The 22,829-nt window shown below is 37.3% G+C and overlaps 2 protein-coding genes across 2 annotated transcripts; both read right to left on the bottom strand.

The window, feature by feature from the left end:
* Window positions 1–1,729: 1,729 nt before the first annotated feature.
* LOC126795354 (GRAS family protein RAD1-like) lies at window positions 1,730–3,535 on the bottom strand. Its single transcript, XM_050522202.1, has one exon. It carries the CDS (start codon window positions 3,533–3,535, stop codon window positions 1,958–1,960), a length of 1,578 nt encoding a protein of 525 aa, XP_050378159.1. The 3' UTR covers window positions 1,730–1,957.
* A 5,721-nt stretch (window positions 3,536–9,256) lies between these two features.
* On the bottom strand, window positions 9,257–9,463 carry LOC126795353 (uncharacterized). Its single transcript, XM_050522201.1, has one exon. The coding sequence runs from the start codon at window positions 9,461–9,463 to the stop codon at window positions 9,257–9,259; it is 207 nt and encodes a 68-aa protein (XP_050378158.1).
* Between the last annotated feature and the right edge of the window lie 13,366 nt (window positions 9,464–22,829).

The raw sequence follows: 22,829 nt of genomic DNA, 5'->3' as shown, positions 1-22,829 counted from the left end.
AAAGGAAATCTAATCTAATTTAATCTTTAAATTTAGTGCATCTTATGCAAAATAAAAAAAAATGTAAGGACAGAAATTGTAATTTTTAACAACTCATTGTCTTTTAGGGTAATTTTATATCATGATATTTTGGTATTTCAATAATTCAATAATTTATGGGGTAAACATAATAGATTGTGGGGTGATAATAGCAACACCCTATCAAATTTTATTATATAAGATAAGATAAATGCTCTTAACTATTAGATCTACGTACTCTCATAAGTCATTGCATGATTAATTGCGTCAAAAATCCATAATATAATCACTTTTTTGTTGTCTAATTGATCTAGTACCACAGTTATAACTTTGATTTTGACCTAGCATCTTGACAAAAGGAAAAATGTTTGTTCTTCCACAAAATGGACTTCCTCTTTGTAAACTTTGGGTGTTATTTTTGGATGGCTTATGGCTGGCGTTACAGAATCAAACTCTGTTTTATGTAGCATGGCAAGTGTAATCCAATAGTGAAAAAGATGTGGGGATGGAACTGATTCTAAGAATCTTCCTCTAGCAAGGTGATTGTTTTAAGGTACATACATAAACTAATTGAAGATTGCTTACTAAAGAGAACCATAAGTCAAACTCTTTAGAACTTCTGTTTACATGAGCGAGGTGCGATTGTAATATTGTGAGTTAAAATCTAACTCCATATATAGTTCTATACGTTGAATAATTTAGTCTTAATTAAAAAAAATTAGTTAATTAGATAATTCAATTTATGTGATTAAATATTTTTTAACCACTAAAACTACATACGTCCAATCTTATATATTTTTAGTATGCAACTTATTGTCAATTTACAAACAAATGAAAAGTTGCAAACAATGTTGTCTTTCATGTCAAGTACTCTCCATTCAACTTCAATCAATGTAAGACTTAACAAAAACTAGATTGCCAACCATCTTGTTCTTCCACATAGTTCACTTCTTCTTAGTGTACCTGTAATATCTCACATCAGCCAACGGAGAGAGGGTGATGTGCCTTATATATACATGTCAACCTCCATCTAATACGAGGTCCTTTGGGGGCTAAATGGCTTCAAAAGGGATGTGAACTCCGAAGTTAAGCTTGCTCGGGATAGAGGAATTCTAGGATGGGTGACCTACTGGGAAGTTGCTCGTGAATTCCTAGAAACGAAACCGTGAGGACTATGCCCAAAACGGATAATATCGTGTTACGGTGGAGCTAGTCCCAGGATGTGACAGTACTACCATATATATTATTGTGTATAACTTCTGGCATATGATATTATTGAATCAGACTCTGATGTATGAACTATGAACTAGGACAGGTCTAATCAATTTGGTAGGGGATGAGATACATAGATTTCAAAGCATTTTTTTCTCTCTACTAACATTGAAATCAAAGCATGCGTGGAGGTGGAGATTGGTCTAAACTCTAAAGCATATAATTATTGAAGCAGGGCTTCAGAAAGAAATGGTAGAAAGGAGTGAGCTGCATGTGATTCTCAATCTTGGTCATTACAATAAATGTTAATATGTACAATTGAGGTCAGTCTATGAGCCTTGTAGTTCCAGTGAGAGAGAGAGCAGTAGTTTGTTCCCACATTCACCCAGTCAATATATCCTCCTTTGTACCAAGAATAATTAAGTTCAGCTATGTGCAAAAATCAGCCTATTAAATCCACACCACACCGCCAAGGCTTCCTCTTTATTCCAACTGTGCAATCACCCAAACAGCTCAAATTGAATCTCAAACTCACTTATTCTTTGCAGCTCATTTGACACAGAAAATAGTGTCACCCAGTCTGCACCCCAAGAATCCTGGATTGTGTTATTGGAACAAATGCTGAAATGTGAGGTTGCTGGGAAATCTTCCCATTGTTTTTGGTTTTTTTTTGTTTATATTTGAACTGTTTGCTTGGGAGATTCCGGAAGCGAAGGTTTAAATTCAGTTAGCATTTCCAGCAAGAAGCAGCAACAATAGACCTTGATTTCCAACCAAGAACCAAGCAACCTTTTTCTTCCACAACAGTGTAACCCTCACAAACCTTGTTCTTCCCAAGCCACTGCTTTGCCTGAGCCATCATCTTAATTGGTGCACCTTGAAAACCGGCACGGCTCATCCTCCTGCGCCACTGATCAACCCTCTCATGCCTCTCCACGCGTGCCGGTCCCTCACAGCTGATGATGTTCTTGATCTCCTCAGCAAAGTAGAACTGCTCCATCTTGGCACGTCTAGTGTCGTATTTGGGCAGCATTGCATCTAGTGAGTCAAATATAGCAGAGTAGTAATGCAGTGCTTCCATGAACCTCCCAAGAAAAAAGGGACCATTGTGGCTTGAGTCCTGCTCTACAAGAACTAAGACTTTTGGCGATAGCTCATGAATCATTTGCAGAACCGAATTGAGAGCTCCCCTGCTCTCTTTCACCACACAATGCAGCTGAAGAATGCTATTGACAACCAGTACTTCACCTTCAACAAGTTTGATGTCTTGAGGCTTTAGGTTTTCTAAGTTGCTTTCCACACAAGAAAACTCCAGAATTAATCCCAAGCTGTCAGCGTAAACCTCAAGCTCTTCTCCAATAATTTGCAATCTGTCAGCGCAAAGGCCAACACCAGTTATGCGTAGACGCGACACTGATGGCTGGCCTGAACGAGTTGCGAGGCTTTGGATCAGGTCTCGCCACTGGTCACCGTGTGGCAAACCGAGGGTCATCCCTAGGTCTACCACATGAACGAAACTCTCTCCCTCAAAGGCTTCCAATATTAATGAGTTGGCCACAAAATGACCAAATTGAATATGTGGGCATATTTCATAAACTAGGCGCAATGCCTCTTCTTTCCTGTCCATTAGAGCATAATCTTTCGCATTCAATTTAGATGGAACAAAACCAACTGCCCCAAGCGGTTGAACCAAGGCTAGCCTGCTAGCTAGGCCTTGCACAAAGCAAGACGCAACGCGCTGGAACGAAGAGCCAAACACCAAAGCATTGGAACGAAGCTCAGATAGTAAAGCAGATGCGTGTGTCTTGTCGCGGCAAGCAACAGCTTCAGCACAAGCAATGAGGAGCTGAACAAGCCGCATCCCATCAGCAGTTCCATCTTGTTGTTCAGCTCCATTTTGCTCGGCATTGATCATAGCCGCTGCTGCCTCCTCAACAGCTTCGGCTGCAAGGTATCTTTGCGTGTAAGTCCATATATGATCCCGGAAATGAAGCCTTGGCAAGGTGGTCAAGCTATTAGTACTGATGCTGCGGCTGATCATGCTGTTGTTGACACTGGTAATACTAGACACTGAGTCATCTATACTAACAGTCCTTTTCAGCCTCTTATGGTCCCGGCTTTCATGATCCGAGTAGGGGTTGATCAAGGAAGAGTCATTGGCACTGGCCTCCTCATCGAGTGAGGGCATGTAAGGATACGAATAGCAAGCCATGGATGAATGATTAAGACCATGTAGTTCGAGGTCATTCATTCCATTACTCCTAGTTTCATGATTGGTGCACTCGAAACCTCGGACGGGAGCCATTACTTGCTTAACCGTACCTATCCTACTCTCCCACTTTTGCTTTCTACTAAAGATTTTCAATAACGCTCTGAAAGACCCTAATCCCAAGCAAGAACGGCTTTTATAACCAATTGAAAAGCAGTATTGTTCTTGTTGACGGTGTATACGAAGCATATTAAACCTACTCGACAAACAAGAATTTGGACTCTTAAATAATTAGATGTCACTCTTGTGAGAAACATATATACTAAAATTCAAGAACAAAGCCTTATTCTGTCACCCTCCAAGAATTGGGGACGCATTGGTTCCTCTTGAAAGGCCTCCTAGGTGGTAACTCACTTTTATTACTTCTATGCTGAAATTGAAAATTGCTTATATACATGTAGCCTCACAGTTATCTGTCATTTTCTGCATTGTCCTACTCTCATTAGGATCCATCATGATTGCTTCTCTTTTGATTGATCTACAAAACTTTAGCGTACATCTAGTACTATACTGCGATGAGAGTAATTATTATGTGTACCCAATACACTACGTGACACTGTCATATAGTGTATCAACCAATCATATTACGTTATGGTATAATAAACATGCACGCGGTGAAAATGACAAAAAATTATTTATATATAAGAACTAATAAGAAACAATCACAATAAAAAATAAATTAATAACATTAAAAGTTACGCCCACGTGGAACATGTGTCGGGTATATATAATAATTTCTCCAACGGTGGATCGATTGATGTGTTGGGGATTGATTGATAATCGGCTTCTTTTCTCTTTTCTCAGGGAGTGAAAACCATTTAATAACTTTCTACAAAGCACTCGCCTAGATGGCAGCATCGAGATAAATTAGAGGTGAGACTTTGAGTAAGTGAATATCACGTTAGATAAATTTTAATTAAGCCCTTAACATAAACATAAACACATGATAAAGTGATAAACTATCATAGGGATCCATGCATATATACTATTTTTTAAACCTTAGCTATATCAGCCGATGCTGTCAACGGGCGCTATCAAACTAGACTGTTCCCCATGAAAGTATCTGTTTGTAATTTTAGGTCCTATATCAATATGTATTGCAACTCTTGCTGTCCAAAACCTATTTAGAAAAAATGAATGACAATAATACTTGAACGTTTCAATTGCCGGCATGCCTGAGAACAATGAGAAACTACAAACACGTAGATGTGAAAATCGGTGCTCGTCATAAATTCGTCATCACTGATATCACGGATCGAGCTCTCTACGCTTCTTAGTATCTAATGCACAATATTATTGTAAAACATTCCATTTTCTTGACCAATAATACATGGTTCCTCATTATTATTCTAACCCAGGCTTATTGTTCAACCTTGTTATTATCATTATGTTATAGCAAATTCTATATATATTAATAGCCTATCAAGTTTATGAACAAGAAATATGTATATATGCTCAACTTTCTCGGTCAAGTGTCGTGGCTGCGCTATAACTATCATGTAGCATTGGATCAGCAGCAAGAAAATGAATTATGTATATTGTAATTGGGACATATATTGTACGTACGCTAAAAATCAAATTATTCATATGCCAGAAGCAATTAAAATAAATAAATTGGCTTTGGTGAGACACCAAGAAATCTGGTTTTTCATGTACCCTTCAAATAGACAACAACTCATCACACTGATGATTAATTTTTTGAATAGGATCGATCGGCTTTATTTTGTTCTCAATTTGAAAAATATGTAAACAAAAGTAACAAAACACTTATATATCAAAATTCATTTGTGATATCACTTGATTCCGTGTGTTAGTTTGATACTAAGAATGTATAAATTAATTACTTAATATATGGATAAAACCATGCACTCCATCAGAGTTAATAAGTTGTGGGATATAGTGATGGCGATTTAGAATAGGGATATGAATCTTGTACGTCTTAGTTAAAAAGGTCGGTGTCTTAGCTGCAACAGACACGAAACTACATGTTATTCGAGGTCATAATTGCTCAATTTTTAGCTAGGTCGACGTCCGTACTCATGATTAACCTTATTGGGAATTCAATTCTATATGTATAGTTTGTTGGTGTCCTCCTTCGAACTCCAGAAAGAGCGACGAGAAAGACATGCATGTAGATGCAGTACGTTCATGTAAGTTAATTGGACATTTAAGCATGCAACTCGTTATATATATGCTATCTGCTAGCTAGCTAATGCATTGCACGTACTACTGGGACATTGCATTTTAAAGACTTTGAAGTTTGAACTACCTCGTGCATACCACTGTTAACATGCTCACATCTTCGACAAATCAAATTATATGCACAATTGTTACACTATTGAGTATTGACCGTGGATTGAGAAGCGGACACTGCATATCAATTACATTATAGTATGAAGGGAGCTGAATGCCCCATGTGTTTTTTTATGTTGAAGAACAGTGACCACGTTGATGTCGCTTCTATGTTCAACTCTATCAATACGTACGTGAATTTGTTGTTCCTGTATATATGTAAGTGCATGTAATCTAGCAAGCTAGGTACATGCATATTATCATGACTGTGGACAAACAGACCCACATCCACATGAGCTCCTTGGACACCCATTGTCAAATCAAGCACGTACTTATAGTAGTTTGACTAGGTTCATACTCCAGTAATTTAATCAAGCGCTAAGAGTACGTAGAGTTGATACTAGCTAATTAATTAAGAGAATTAGTATGTTGCATTTTTAATCTTTTCTTATTGCATTGCCTTGACTCGACCATATGCTTAAATCGATCCATTTAAAGATGCATGTCCTTAGTAGACATCGATCTTCGATTACATGAGCGATTATGGTGTCACAACCCTAAAATTTCAAGTGATAAATTCGAAATCGAAGTCATGAAAAATTCTAAAACAATCTCAAATATATCGAAATCATCTTATAATCACAGCGTATCGTAACTAACATTCGATTTGATTATTACAAAACCAGTTTATAATTCAAGCATTATAACAAATGGAAATATAAAATCATCTCGATCCTCACCATAAATAGAAATAATAAACTTCGAAATCTTTAGAGTAGCCCTCCCGATTCTGCTAATCCACACCTGCAGAATTATCTCATACACCATGGAATAGGTGCACCGGGATTGTAAACAAAAACTCGGTAAGCTTTGCAGTTCGTATGAGTAAATCAATAGTATAATACGCATAGTATATAAGAGAAAATACTGAAAACATTTAATCATAAATGCACTCATGAGTCACAGGACGACCCATCTGGATGTCCAATAATATCTGAAAATATGAGTGCTCATGAGACATTGGGCAACCCATTTGTTTACCTAAATTACATTTATAATATGGGTACCCATGAGACCCATGTACTCATATATTACCCCTCATGCAGTACACGGTCATACTGGGCAACCCATCTGTTACCCAATATCACAAAAATATGGGTACTCATGAGACCCAGATTACACCGACAGACAAATTAGAACTCTAACTGAATCGTAACTGTCACTCGGCCAAGGCTAGGTTCAGATACTGCCAACACGTTCGAAGACAGAAAACGTTTTAACATGACTCAAAGTTAAAACCACGTACAATACAATCCTCACATGTTATTGTACAACAACCAATCGACTCATGCTCAAATAAAATAAATATTGGTGCTATAAATAAACTCATTTGGAAATAAGAATATGACAATATATAATATAACAACTCATATATATGTATCGTATTTACCATTTATACACATACAAAACCCACTATATCATATACATATCATAGTTCGGTCTTTTAAATAAAGCGTAATTATGAATCACCGCCAATGGTAGACTCGTCATAGTGAGATTTACTCACCTTATTTTCTTGTGTAATTTCCACGATACTGAAAGCAAATCCTTCACTTGTTTTGTCGATCACCTAGTTGTATTATAAACTGGTTAGAAACGTTATGTAAAACATCAGATGCCGAATCAGTACTATTGTTTATAGTTCAACAAATTGCAGTTTTTACGTAATTACTGTTCACGTAATACTAATCATCAAATTACTGTACAAAAATTACTTTTACAATTTACTGTACATAATTTATTTTTATATTGTTGTTGTACATAAATTTTTTTTTTACAATTTACTGTATATTAATTATTTTTTACATTTTTACAGTACATAAATTACTTTTTACAAAAATTAATGTTCGGAAACACTGTTCACGTGCCACCCACAGTAGCAGCACGTAGGGCTCACGCGCCGCCCAAACCGGCGCGCGTGGCTTGCCCACCACCACCCAAAACTCTCTCTTCTCATATGATCCATCCTTCCACGGCCTAATGTCGTTTCTTGCCCCACTCACTCGCCCTCACGCGCCGCCCTAGGCGGCGGCACGAATTCTCCCTCCTCCTCCTCCAAAACTCTACAAATCACCACAAAACTTCACATAATCATGCATATCAAACTCTCCCTAGAGCTACCGGGAAGTCGCCGGAGGAGCTTGAATGCCGGCGGAGGTCGAATTTGTGAAGGGGTGAGGTGGCGGTGCTATTCGAGCTCCAACCTACTTGCATATGGCACCAGTGGTGAGGATTGGCGATGATGAGCTAGCCCCCGTGCTCTGGTCTCGGCGGTGAAGAGCTTGGACGGTGATGTAAGTTGCAGGATCTTCGGGTCGTCGCTCGAGCTTCACATCGGCGAGGGAGGGTGTGACTTGCCCGAGGATTGGAGTAGTTGAGCTTGCGGCGATCTTGGGAGCAGCGGTGAGAGCCACGCCGGCCGGAGGCGTGAGATCGGTGGAGGAGTTTTCTGGAGAGGGGGGTCGGGGTCGAGAGAGAGAGAGAGAGAGAGAGGGAGGGGTTTCTGTTTTAGGAAACCCTAGTTTCCTAAAATCTCATTTTATACTTTTTCTAAAATCAGAAATCAACTTCCGTCGACGATAACTTCCACATACGACGTCTGATTAAGGTGTGTGACATGTCCATGAACTCGTATCGACGAGTTCTACAACTTTCGTAAAGGAAGTTTTCAGAAATGAACAACAGAGTAAAAATCGACTCCCATGTTGTGGAAACGTAACGTTTGTAACTTTTAAATTTCCGAAGTCGGTTTTTGTTTTGTTTGACATCGACGAGAAACGAAAAAAATGCGATTTATTTAATTCTCAAGTTAAATGACTTATAAGAATTTTTACAACGCAAACCCGAAAAATCGGGGTATTAAATATGTTTTCATGAGTTCACTATATATTTGAAAATAGGAATAATTAATTAAGCTATATATATAATTGAGTTAATTTGATAAAATCCATGCTAGCTCAAACTCAACAAGATGTACGTTGTTTTATCAGGATCAAATTCGATCAACAAGTTAATTAGACTATTATTAAAAAAACAAGTTAATTAGACGGTGAAAAATCTTCAAAGTTCCAGTTAATATAGCTAGACTAAGGATGTCTTTTGGCATGCCGAAGTTCTTCAGTGCGTGCATTTTCACATACACTGATTCATTTATTGAAGAATAATTACAGATACAATAACTGAATAACATGGATACAAGAATGATTAGGCTAATTAACATGAAATTTATTACTGGCTATATTACAAGAAGAAATTTGATCATAAATAATGAAATAGTGCTACGAATTAATTAACGGAAGGATATATCCAACCTAATTAACTAGCTAGCTAGCGAGATTTAACATCAGTAAGTATATAGCTAGAGCGTTGTTTGTAATTAACTAATTTATTAGTTTGATCCATCAACTATGGATATGAGGAGGGAGTGCAGACAATGCAAGCCAGCAAGAGAATGGCCGTGGAAGCACCGTCTTCTTCAATATTGGAGCTGCTCCTCTTGAATTTGCAGACTTTGGCTTTATTGATATTGCAGTTGTACTGAATCTGCTTCTGCTGCTGCTGCTGCTGCTGTTCTTGCCTTCTCTTGATTCCTTCTTCCACCTTAGACACCATCTTTAATTCTTTTGGAAACTTGATATATATAACTATAAGAGTATTTAGAGAGAGAGAGAGAGAGAGAGAGAGAGAGAGAGTTTTAGTTTGTGTGTGTGTTTGCTACTTTGCTTCCAGGAACATGCCCTCGCCCATTTATAGACTTCAGCTAGCCATTGCTTCTGTGATTTGCTAGTACCGAAGTGCCCTTTAATTTGGTTTGGTCTAGTTATAGACTTTAAATGAATTTTCTCGATCGGCTGTTCTTAAATTTGAAGTAACTTTTTCTATCGTGCCAATTGGAAGTTACTTCAGATACAATGCTATGCATGTGGGTTGAGTCCGGCGGCCCCGCTGGGCCATCATACATGTTCCTTCGTATTTATCTACTCCAAACTCATCTTCCCGTGGCTGGCTAGTTTAAAGTTTTAAACCCTAAACACCAATATTCATTTCTTAATTATCGTAGATTACTAACATGTGATAAAGTTATTTCCAAGTTTTTCTAATCTCTTTGGCCTGAGAAAGCTTTCGTAGAACTGGCCAGAAGCCTAACTCCACAGGATTTAATCTAAAAACTTATCACTACACCGGTTACAATCTTAAAGAGACGAACTCAGTTGGTCGCTTTAGGCACCAAATCCGTCGCCTAGGGCTTACGAAACGACTTATTCGTCGCATCGTCGCCGTCTCGTAAAAACTTACGCGACGGATTAAGCAAAATTAGTCGCTTAAGTAGAACTAATGAGACGAACCACTAATCGTCTCATAAGACTTAGGCGACGAATCTAACTACGTCTCTTAAGACTTACGTGATGAAACAACAGAATTTGTTTCTTAAAACATAATTAAGGCGACCAGTATTGTCCGTCCCTTAATGTTGAGGCGACGATAATTTTAAAAATTAAAGCGACGAAAGTTGTTTTTTCCATTGCCTTAGTTAATTTGAGTTGTAAGAAAAATACCATGACATGATTATATAAACATCAGTAAATGCATTTCATGATTTTATAACTAAACCTTGTTTCTCAAAGTTACAAAATACAACTCCTTGCATCAATTAATGTCAAATTGTATAAAAGTCATATTCCCAACAAAATAGCTAGTGTTAGATATTAGATTACAAAAGTCGTATTCTCATACATCCCTTCAAAACAGATGACAAAGTGCCTGAAAAACATAACCTCATACTGATTAACATGTACGTCAAGCATTTTGCGCTTGTGAAGCTTGGATAGATACAATCATTGCCTCCAACACTTGAAGACGGTCTCAAAAGACCTGATTTTCCTCCTTTATCCTTGCAATTTCCTCCCTGGTCTATTGGTTTTGCAGTTCAACCTGCCACACTCTCTCATCAAATTCATCGGTCTATGCTCCCCTCGTCTTTTTGGGGCCCGTTGAAGGGCTGCTCCCACTCCTATCAATATAACAATACATGTAACACATTCTAAACTAATCAATTGGACTACATCATGATAAATGCGGAAGCTAAGTTAAATTAGTGTTGACTTATGAACTTGAGAGCTCATCTCCATCAAAATATGCTACAGTCCAAAGTTGCTACTTTTATGATTTTTATACAATATGCACAGTAACCAACAATATATATGCATAAGTTTCAGTTGCAACAAAGTGGGAAGATAAGGAAAAAAAAAACAAATCAACCTCAAGTACTCCAGATTCCAATCTTCTTAATCAAATGTATATTAGATGCCAGGATAGCAATCCACAAGTACAAGATATATGTCAAACATTATGAAGATGCATGTGGTTCGGAGTGATACACAACGGAATGGGTCATACTAAGCTGTTGGAAGGAAAAATTCAATATATTAATGTCCATATATGGTCCCCATATTGGTAGCTGTACTTAAAAATTTTGAAGTAGCTTGACAAATTTTGCCCAACATTAAGTAGCATGACATCACATCATTCACATGTTAGACAAGAATATATATGAAACACAAAACCAATAACTTAGTAAAAACCTGAAATTCCCAAAAGAAGAAGATAATTACCAATAATTTGTGTCCCCTTCCTTTCTCCCATGACCTCTATGATCATATCTACTTGTTCATCAACAAGGATTGGCTCATTTTCAATAGCCCCCGGGTCTGCCTCTCTATTTGCTGCTAGAATGTCATCAAGCTTCCTCTTAACTTTTTCCTGCCATAAATAAACATCTTACTAATTATACAACATGTAAACAAATCATGACATTGAATTGTTTTTGTCTTTCACACTTTCCCTTTCAAACAGTCACCTCATCAACTAAAAACATGAACTGAATTTAATCCAACATCACATTCAAAACACAGTCACATCTAAAGTTTAAGCCTACCAAAATCATAATACTCAACAAATCATGACCTTGAACTGTTTTTGCCTTTCACACTTTCCCTTTCAAAGAATCACCATATTAACTAAAAACATAAACATAATTTAATCCAACATCACATTCAAAACATAGTCACATCCAAAGTTTAAGTCTACCAAGATCACAATACTCACCGCCTTTTCCTTTCTGTTCTTGCTAAGTATGAAAGAATCCAGAAAACCCGCAACGTACGCGGCCGAATGTCCTTTCTCCAAGTAGACACTCGCTCTAAAACTCATAGGGAGCGACCCTGAGCAGTGGTTGATAGGGTTGGGGTTTTTTGTCCGATTAGCCTGGTTCTGCACACACATAGCCTCAACAATAAAAAAAATAAAACAGTTAGAACACAATTCAGGTTATAAATTAATTTTTGAACAATTTAGTGAAATCAGTTAGATAAAATTATCATATAATCGGGGTCCCTGAAGTGTTGGCACAAGTAGCTCCACTGATCTGGACGATGCACAAATTCTAGGGGAACTTCATCCTTCCATAGATTGAAATGTCGCTTGCAATCGTGCTTCCAGTCCTTGTACCTCTCATAGACCAACCTATCAATTAAGATCCACATTTTCCTATCTGAGGCTGGTATATCATAATAAGTCTACAATACCAACAAGCATCCACATTAGTACCAGCCATATAATTACAGAGAGACCAACCACAATGAAATTCAAAAGGCAGAACTTCAAATAATTGTCAAGCATTTTTCTTTCGTGACGTTGTAGCTCATAAAATGTCGGTGCAAGCATTGGCACACGTGCCTTGACACAGCAGCCAATGTCGTGGGAGAGGAGGCCTTCGGTTATTTTTCAAGTGAGGTCCAGAGTAGAAATCCGACCATTGAAGCGTTGCCTGTGTCCCATTAACTTCACTATGTGTTCCGTCTTGTTGCTCACCACAATTCCACATTTCCGAACATTGTCATCTGCACATGACATTAAGTACTAAGAGTTAGACAAGTTCAGTTCCACTTATACATACCTCTATAACATTGATGAGCATGAACATATTCCAAACATAACATGTTACTACTGAAAGGGTCTGTGTCAAACACATTAATATATAACAACGTCAAAAGCCAATTCACTTATATATAACACTCAGATTACTTTGATTACAATTTCTTGTATATACACAGAAACCCTGCAATAACACCAACTCACAATAACAATATATATAACAAAGCAGTAATTTTTCTCCTTAAGAATCCTAACTTTACACACTAATCAAAATCAAAATTAATAATCAATTCCAAATTGGGATTAAACCCTAAAACATAAACAACATCTCGCAATCAAAATTGGAATAGCAAACGCAAATTAAAGAAATATCAAAGAAGAGGATCTCAAATACCAACTGTAGCTTTGTATTTTTGGATCGAATGCTTTTAGGCTTGTCGACGGAGGCGTCGTCGTCGGCTGGGGTGGAGCTGGAGAAGAGTTCTGGTTCGTGATCAAATGAGGGAGGCGACGGAGGGGAAGGCATGGTTGTATTGATGGTGTTCCCTATTCCAAGTGGGGGAGGTAGGGGAGGAGAAGGCGCGTCTCCTTCCTCAGTTGAGGAGGCTTGTGGGTGATCGGAGGCGACAAGTTGAGCTTCTAATGTGGCATCTTCTAGTCGAGCTTGTGCGGCGGCTGCTCGCTTCGATTTACCCCGAGCCGTCGTCGATGTGAATTCGAATGGTGGAGATGAGAGAAGAGAGAAGGGATATAGGAGCGGCGGAGATAAGAAGAGAGAGGGAATATAGGAGTGGCGGATAGAATTTGAGGATGGGTGTGGGTAAAAGAGAGTTCTCTATTTGGTGCAAAATGGGAATGGGTGTGGGTGAGAGAGACTTCTCGATCTGGTGTGAAATGAGAATGGGTTTTGAGGGTTTTATCTTGATATAATAATACTAATACAACGTGATAATCACATAAGATCATCGCCTAATTAAATTTCTAAAATCATTCAAACAATTTGTGAAATGTTTGGCGGATTAGGGCGCGCACAATTATTTCGACTAAAGCGACGAGAACTACAATATCTCGTCGCCTTATGTAAAACCATTTCAAAATTTTGCGAATTTTTGGCGCAAATAAGAGCAGCGGCGAGTATATAATGTATGCGTGGCTTTAATATTGAGGCGACGACTGTATGAGGTTTTGTGATGGAAATTAAACTACCGGGGGATTGATAAGCATAATTTCATTACCTCAAATTTTTATAAGTTCTGGTTACCTCAAATTAAAGCAACATAAAATTCAAATGACATTAACACACATTCATCTAGTTTATACATGCATATCCTATAGAATAGTTTTTCATCATCATCATCATCATCATCATCATCATCATCATCATCATCTTCTTCTTCTTCTTCTTCTTCTTCTGCTTCATCATCATTTTGTGTTCAATAACGACCCAGATCAATGCTAAGATTGAAAACACCACTATATACTGAAATTGCTTGCGGGACGGGCTCTTGATAAGGTTCTTCAACTTGATTGCCGATATGAGGTCTCTGATCGTTGTGTGTTGCAAGTGTATTAGCACGGTATACATTTCTATGTGAAATAATATTAACTACCTTCCAAGCCTCACCCGCCTTCAGATCTTTTACATATAACATTTGTTTTGCCGTGCTTGCTAGAGCAAAAGGTGAATCCTCATACCAACTACTGTTTGTATCCACTGATAACAAGCCATTATCTAACTTAGTGCTCCCACTATTAGGGTCAGTGTCTTACCATATACATTTGAACAACACAACCGGCATCCGGTCTGTGTATAGCAGTTCAACAACATACTCAAGAATTCTGTAGTAGTGATTGTCGGACATTGTCTTTACCATGACTCCACTATTCTGGGTCTGCAAGTATTGATCAATTTGCCATGATATAAACTTGGCCTCGTTCACATAACACGCTGAATAAATACGGTGATTTTGTGATCTTTGGGCTAATCTTAGTACCTCCGGTTTTAAGTATCTATGCCCACTTGCATGTAGATTTGAGACCTATAATGGAGAAATTATTTTAATGTTAAGTTAGATTGTACCGTGATAATCACATAATTTTATAAGTCCGAAAAAACTTAATAGCATACCCATTTGAGGAAATAAGAATGAAAATGCCTCCTACATGTTTTCTCATCACCTCTGGATATTGTTCCTGAAACCTTTTCTGATGTCCTCCCATGTAGTGGGTTACTTCTTTACATTCGCACAAAACTTGCCAATGAGCCTCATCAATCTCTAGTTCAGTTAACCTCATTTGTGATACGAGCTTATCCGGCCGCACAAGTTCAGAAACAACTGAAATACTATACTGGGGTGTATTCGGAATATTTGCATCCTCTAGAAGTCCGGTAGATAGCATGTATGAATTGCAGTAGGTCACTGATTCCCATGTAATATATCGCTCATAAATATAACCCTATGGGTAACATGTATTGTTAACCGATTTTTTATAAGTCCTAAGTTGCCTGTAAAAGAAAATATTTAGTACATGACATTGAATTTGTTAGTCTATTATATAAAACTCTTAAAAATTAGCATCATACCGTTTTATGGGAAACATTCAGGTAAAATGCACAGACCGATTAGCAACACTTGTTCAGAAAGATGAACCATGACGTGAACCATCATTGTAAAGAAATGTGGACGAAACATCATTTCCAGATTACATAGAATCATGACTATCTCATCTTCCATTACCCGGACGTCCTTCAACTCTCTGGCACACAATTTCTGAAACCATATGGATAGTGCTATTAAAGGCTTGACGACGTTCAATGGTAAGTATTCACGGATAACTATTGGAAGAAGATGTTGAAGCATTACATGGCAGTCACGTGTCTTTAATCCGTGAAACTTGTTGTTACGTACGTTAACCTTACTTCTCAAACTCCCAGCATAACCATGAGGGTACTTGACATCACATAACCATTCGAATACATCTGTTTTAAATTTTGGCTTCACCAAGAATGGTGCATGAAGAAGATGTTCATTGGCTCTTTGCCACTGATTTTGCCGCACCCTCCTTTTTTCTAAAGCAGCACGAGCCTTTGGACCGTCCTTAGACTTTCATTGAATACCGAGAATGGTTCTAATGATGTTGTCTCACACATTCTTTTCAATGTGCATGACATCAAAGCTGTATCTAAGTTTAATTTTCCAATAAGTCAGTCTCCAAAACATGCACTCGTTATTCTAATATACTATCTTCTTCGGATTATAAGGAGTCTTGAAGGCATCATGCAAGCTAAGCGTCGGGTACTCATGACTGTTGATTTTTTCCAAAATTTCCTCCCCGGACAAAGAACGGGGTCTTGGCCTATGCTCACTAAACCCATTGAATGCCTGACCATACCACTGAAGGTGGTTTTGGGGTAGCCATCTACGGTGACCCTCGTATGTCATCCTCCCACATATGTGAGCTGAGCTAACATCATCCAAACAAATAGGACACACCTTTTACCCATGGGTCGGTGACCCTACCAACATCCATAAACCTGGAAAGTCACTAATGGTCCACAAAACTGCTGCTCTCATCATGAAAGTAGATTGGTCATGCTTATTAACAATAAGAACTCCAATTTCCCATAACTTTAGAAGCTTGTCGACCAATGGCACCATGAACACACTAAGACAATTTTCTAGTGACTTTGGACTGGGGATCAACAGTGTCAACATGTTATATTCCTTCTTCACACACATTGATGGAGGAAAATTATACGGCATCACAACAACATGCCAGGTGCTATGTAAAGTTCTCATTGTTCCAAAAGGATTGAAACTGTCAGTTGCAAATCCGAGTCACACGTTTCTCACGTCGGTGGCAAAATCAGGAAATGTTATGTCGAAATGTAGCCATGCCTCCCCATTTGCAGGGTGTTTCAGCCAGTCATTATCTACATTCCTCTCTCCATGCCACCGCATTGCTTTTGCAGTGTTTGTCGACATGTACAGACGCTTCAACCTAGGAGTCAAAGGGAAGTTTCAGATGAATAATCATAGACACTAAATCTAAAAACAATTAAGAAATCCAACACTAAATCTAATTAACTAAATTCATAATCATAAACAAAATTAATCATACTCAAAACACCAAACTTGGAGTGATAATTTATAAACCCACTTTCAACATATATTTATGAACCAAACACTAATTTTAACACATATTGAGTGACTTAGTTACACTAAAGCTAATACAAAATCAGAAATGCTTTCTACAATGAACATCTAGTTTACCTAAATTTTCCAAACACAAAATTCAACCTTTGATAAACATCAAATATGGTAAAAAGGATGGAGAAAGATATAGATTTCATACTAACCTTACTCAATTCAATGAGAGTTGAGAAGAGAACAAGCTTTCAACTCCCAAATCAAAGATTTCTCCATGTGAACAGTAAATCATAGCTGGAGCTGCAACTTTCTGGTTTTTAGATCCGGTTTGAGTTTTTCTTTAAAGACCAGTCACTTAAAGTAGATAAAAACTTAAGTGATGGAAAAAAGAATCTTCGTCGCCTAGGTTTTCTTACGCGACTATATATATCGGTCGCCTAAGTTAATCACAGGTGACGAAACCATATTTTCGTCGCCTAAAATCATATTCAGCGACAAATATTTTAACTTATGCGACAATGATTATTTTCGTCACGTAAGAATATCTTAGGCGACGAAATGGGTGGAGTTGGTCGCGTAAGTTTCAAGATGGCATAGTTTCTACAGATGGTGCAACTATTATTCAAGTAATATTGTTCCAGGTTAGTTTGCATATATGCAATTAACAATTAAGCCTCTCTAGTCTCTAAGCAAAATAAGTTATTGTAGAATCTTGTACATCTATGTATGATTGGTAGAGGAGAAAGGACAAAGTTAGAGAGCTATATAAGAGATGTATAGAAGGATGAAGGATTCTATATATATATATATATATATACTTTCTTGATGTTTCTGATTAGTTGGTTGCACAAGCTCATTTGATGAACTTCCATAACCATTTTAACCTAGCTTAATGATTTTCAACCCTGTTGTTATAATTTTTATTTGTTGATTGGTGATTACGTACGTAAATATAGATCATTAGGGATGTATCGAAGCAAAATTCTTTCCTGCCAGAGCAAAATTCTTTTCGGTGATAATTATGCTAGACAATCATGTCAATTTTATGTACTTCTTAGATAGAGAATTGAAAGGAACAAAACCGTTTCGATATATTCTTTGTGCTAGTTATTATCCTTCGATCATAATCATTACGCTTAACAATTAATCATGTCAAATTTAACAGCTACATTTTGCATGGCAAAACGGCTATAGATTCTTTTCAGTTGGAACAATGTTCAGTGATAGCTAGCAAGCTATTAGCAACTATTAAAATGATCTACCTAGTTAATCCTTAGCTGTATACAAATTATATATATATATATATATATGCAGAAGCTTAGCTACTTAGTACGTAGTCCTTAATTAATGACAATATATATGCGTACATATATGTATGAATGCTAGAATCTACATAATTGAGTTTTCTCGTATTCTACTGAATTAGGAACGTAAACATTTACCATATTAAAGAATACCGGCCCCAAATAAATTTGGTCTTTGTGGCACTCTATTAAGTAGAAAATGTCGATCATGTGGAAATGCCATGTGAGCATGTGTGCTTATGTTCTATTTTTCTTCGTCCTCTTGCAGCCATATATGCCCCAAAGGTCTTCTTCAATTATCTGCATTATAAAATTATACTACATACATACTAGAACAACACACACCAGCGAGGGGTGTGGTAAATAATTTTTTTTTTCAGAATAAATAAATATTTACTACAGAATAGTAGGGAGATAGCATGGGGTGGTTACATCACATAAAAGTTATATGCAAAAGAAAATAAATTTTCATTTTTCGGTTTATTTTTATTTTTATTTTTTTATCCCTTAAATATTGAACATAATTTTAAATTAACATATGTTGTATGTACCTATACGTATTTTTATGTGTTTTGGTTGACAAATTCTCTTCTAATTATAGAAGTACTAGTCGATCATTACACACATGCAATGCATATGGGAAGAATTTTTATTTTTTATTTTTTTTACTAATTTTTTTTTCAGGTTTTGGTGGAGGAAAAATCGGATGTGGGAAATTATAAGTAGTTACCGATAATTTTCAGTTTTTTTTTCAACTTATATATGTATATATCATTTTGTTAAATACTATTATAGTCTTTATATATTAATAATTGTTTTCAAGTTATTAATTATTTTCACAGGCGTTTTGGTTGACAAAGTGAGTTTGAGTTATTAATAGTATAGATAGATATATATGTGTATATGAAAGGCCTTGAATTCGGAAAAAAAATTTGGTTGGCTAGCTTCTTGTTAATTCACTAAATTGTAATGGACTACTATGCTTTGTAAAATAGTCACATATCGAAAACTATTGTGCACCAATACTTTTCATTAAGTTTTAAAAGTGTTGAATGTACGTCAACTCTTGCTCTTGTTGTTGAGCTTCCGTGAGCAAAGATCTTCTCCATCTAGGAGGATCCTAACAATATTCCGACTTGTAGATTAATTTACTAACACGATTTCAATTGTATATATAATCGTTATGGTCAAATAAATTTAGATGTAATCATACACAATAAGTGCATAGTATATCATGGATATTTCTATTTAATTAATTATGCAACCAACTAATAACTGAGGTCATGTAGCACATGAGCTTGCCCATCAAAATATCGATCTAGGTTTTCAGCTTCAAACGATTCTACCTCCGTATTGGGTCGCATCATTGGCCCGTGCTGGCCTATGCCTTTGTCAAGTTTCTCCTCAATTATACACAACGGGTGATTAATTGGTGATAGTTTAGTAGATGTCTACTAAACCAAAAGGAGCCAAGAATATAGAAACCGCAGGCAGCATTACAAACATACCCCTTCATCTATTTAATTTCTTTAAACACCATGGAGCTAGGGTATGAGTGAACAAAGTTGATAAGCCGATGGGGATGTTTTTGTTTCTGAATGAAACAGACAAGTGATGGAATTACATGCTTCATGAATTGAACCCATACTTGGGAGCATGCGGCATATGTATAGGGCCAAAATTTCCGGAAAATGGTATGTTGGCTATTCTGAGAACAGATCGGCCAATTTAAATTTCTATTGGCATGGTTGGTCTTCGTCAATGGCAGCAAGTGTTTAAAGACGACAGTGTTTTTAGAAGTGCTTAACTGATAAATTTGGTTCTTGAAGAGTATGCATTTCTCAACAACAATCGGTAATTACAGAGTGTAACGACTCCAAAATTTTAAGCTTAAAAATTCAAAATTTTAAAGTCGCTAAACACCAAACAATCTCAATGAAAACGAAATCATTTAAAATGTCACAGCGGATCATTACTGAGTTCTCAATACAACTCAGACAAACCAATTATTACAAACCAAATTTATAATCCATACATAAAATGAAAATGTAATAATCCTCACAATCTCTCACAAAACTCACGAAATAAATGATCACAAAATTCTCACTCACAAATCCACTCTAGAAATCTCACCACAAGCAGGATAATGAACGACTTCAAGTCCCCAGAGATGTCCTTCGATTCCCACTAATCGACACCTGCAGTAGTATCCCCTACACCATCGAATTGGTGCACCGGGATTGTCAACACAAACCCGGTAAGCTTTACAGCTCGTATGAGTAAAATAAAACAAATATAACTCGCATAACAATATACATGTCAATCCACAATTAACAAATATAAATGCACTCATGAGTCAATGGACGGCCCATCTAGTTGTCCCGAAAATATAAAAATGAAGATACTCATGAGAAGTTGGGCAACCCCTCTGTTTGCCCAAATGCATTTATAATACGTGTACTAATGAGCGATGGTACGCATCTGTTACCCCTCATATAGTACACTGCCGACGTTGAGTAATCTCCTCGCTACCCAACGCCCGGCATAGGGCAACCTCCTCGCTACCCTACGCCCAACATAGGGCAACCTTCTCGCTACCCTCTGTCCAACATCGGGCAACCTCCTCACTACCCGATGTCCGGCAGACAGACTAGAGCTCTAACTGTATCGTAACTTTCGCCCGGCCAAAGGCTAGGTTTCGACTTGCCAAACACGTACAATAATCTCACATCATATTGTACCAAACATCAGGTCCGAAGACAATTCACATTTTAACAATCTCAATGTTAAAATCACGTACAATAATCTCACATCATATTGTACAATTCAAAATCACATGCTCGATATATCTTATCATCAAAATGACGTCATCACAATAAATCATAACAGTATATTATATAGCAAACTATATATATATATATATGTATTTATTTACCATTTATATAATGCATATATATAATCCACTATATCATATACATGTCATAATTTATAAACACGTCCGAAGACAAAATGTTTAACAAACCCCATATTAAAATCACATGCTCGTCATCGAAATGACATATTTCAAATGAATTCATAACAGTATATATTATAGCAAACCATATATATATGCACTTATTACCATTTATACAAAATATATATAATCCACTATATGGTATACATGTCGTATTTCAATATTTAAAACTTGCTAAAATCTTGGAATCACCGCAAGGGTAGATTCGTAAATATGTGAGATTTTACTCACCTTATTGACTCGGGCGTAATTCCACAATTTCCGGAGATAATCCTTCCCTTGATTTATCGATCGCCTTGAAAAGATAAGAAAAGAATTTAGAAACATTTCGTAAACCTTTAAATGCCGAAACAGTAATAATCGGTTACTGTTTAGCAGTGTTCGGTTTTACGAATTTACTGTTCACCGTCAATATTCAGTGTATTGTTCACTGTTAGTATTCACGTTTACTATTCACGGTTACTGTTCATGTATTAATGTACAAATATACAAATAATACGTATTTCCGTACGTATAAATACTGTTTACGTATTTCTATATGTATACATACTGTTTACGTATTTCTGTACGTACACATCCTATTCAAATGTAAATACAATCTCAGTAAATAAAATTTACTAAATTACCTTTTACAAATTACTTTTTACAATTACTGAAAGTAATTTATATTTACATTTACCTTTACCGTACGTAAAATTTAATTTACATTTACCGTACGTAAAATTTAATTTACATTTACTGTACGTAAATAAAATTTACATTTACATTTACCGTACGTAAGTAAATTACCAAAATATCCTTCTGGAATACTATTCATGCGCCGCCGCACGTGGCGGCGCGTGGGGTGCACGCGCCGACGCCAAACACGGCGCGTATCACGCCACCGCTGTGCCCAAACTCTCCCCCTCCTCCCCCTCTTCCTTTCTACGGTCTCCGACTACTCCTAAGCTAACCCACGCACCCCCACGCGCCGCCTCTAGGCGGCGGTAACCATCTCCTCCATCCACCTCCGATTCTCCACAAAAACCTCCACAATCAATACAACAACATCACAACCCATTCAATTACACAACCCTTACCTTTATCACGCCGTGGAAGCACCGGAGGATCACCGACGAGCTTGAACCAGTCGATCTGGGCTTGGTGACGTGCATCGAGGCTCCACGACGGCGAGAGACAGTGCGTCGACCTCGGGGTCGACTGAAGGAGGCCGTGCGACGCTCGATGTGCTGGCGGTGTGGCTCACGAACGTGCGGTGGTGGAGAATCGGCGAAGTAGTGAAATCGGTGAGGGAGAGGGAAAGAGAGAAAAAGGGAGGCGCGCGGGTGGAAGGAGAGGGAGAGAATGAGGGGTTTCCAATTTTGGAAACCCTAAACTGATAAGTTTTCCTTTTATACCCCTTTCTAAATCGGAAACTAACTTAAATCGTTAATAACTTTCACCTCCGACGTCCGATTCGAACGTGTCACATGTCCACGTACTCGTATCGACGAGCTCTACGACTTTCATGAAGAAAGTTTTCACAAACGATCGACGGAATAAAAGTTGATATATTCGTTCAGAAACGTAACGTTTTT

This window comes from Argentina anserina, chromosome 5 (assembly GCF_933775445.1).
Source record: "Argentina anserina chromosome 5, drPotAnse1.1, whole genome shotgun sequence".
Taxonomy (NCBI): domain Eukaryota; kingdom Viridiplantae; phylum Streptophyta; class Magnoliopsida; order Rosales; family Rosaceae; genus Argentina; species Argentina anserina.
This window is presented reverse-complemented; position numbering and strand designations above follow the sequence as displayed.

Coding starts and splice junctions, on each gene's coding strand:
- LOC126795353 (XM_050522201.1), bottom strand. CDS start 9,463: ATGGTGTCTAAGGTGGAAGAAGGAATCAAGAGAAGGCAAGAACAGCAG.
- LOC126795354 (XM_050522202.1), bottom strand. CDS start 3,535: ATGGCTCCCGTCCGAGGTTTCGAGTGCACCAATCATGAAACTAGGAGT.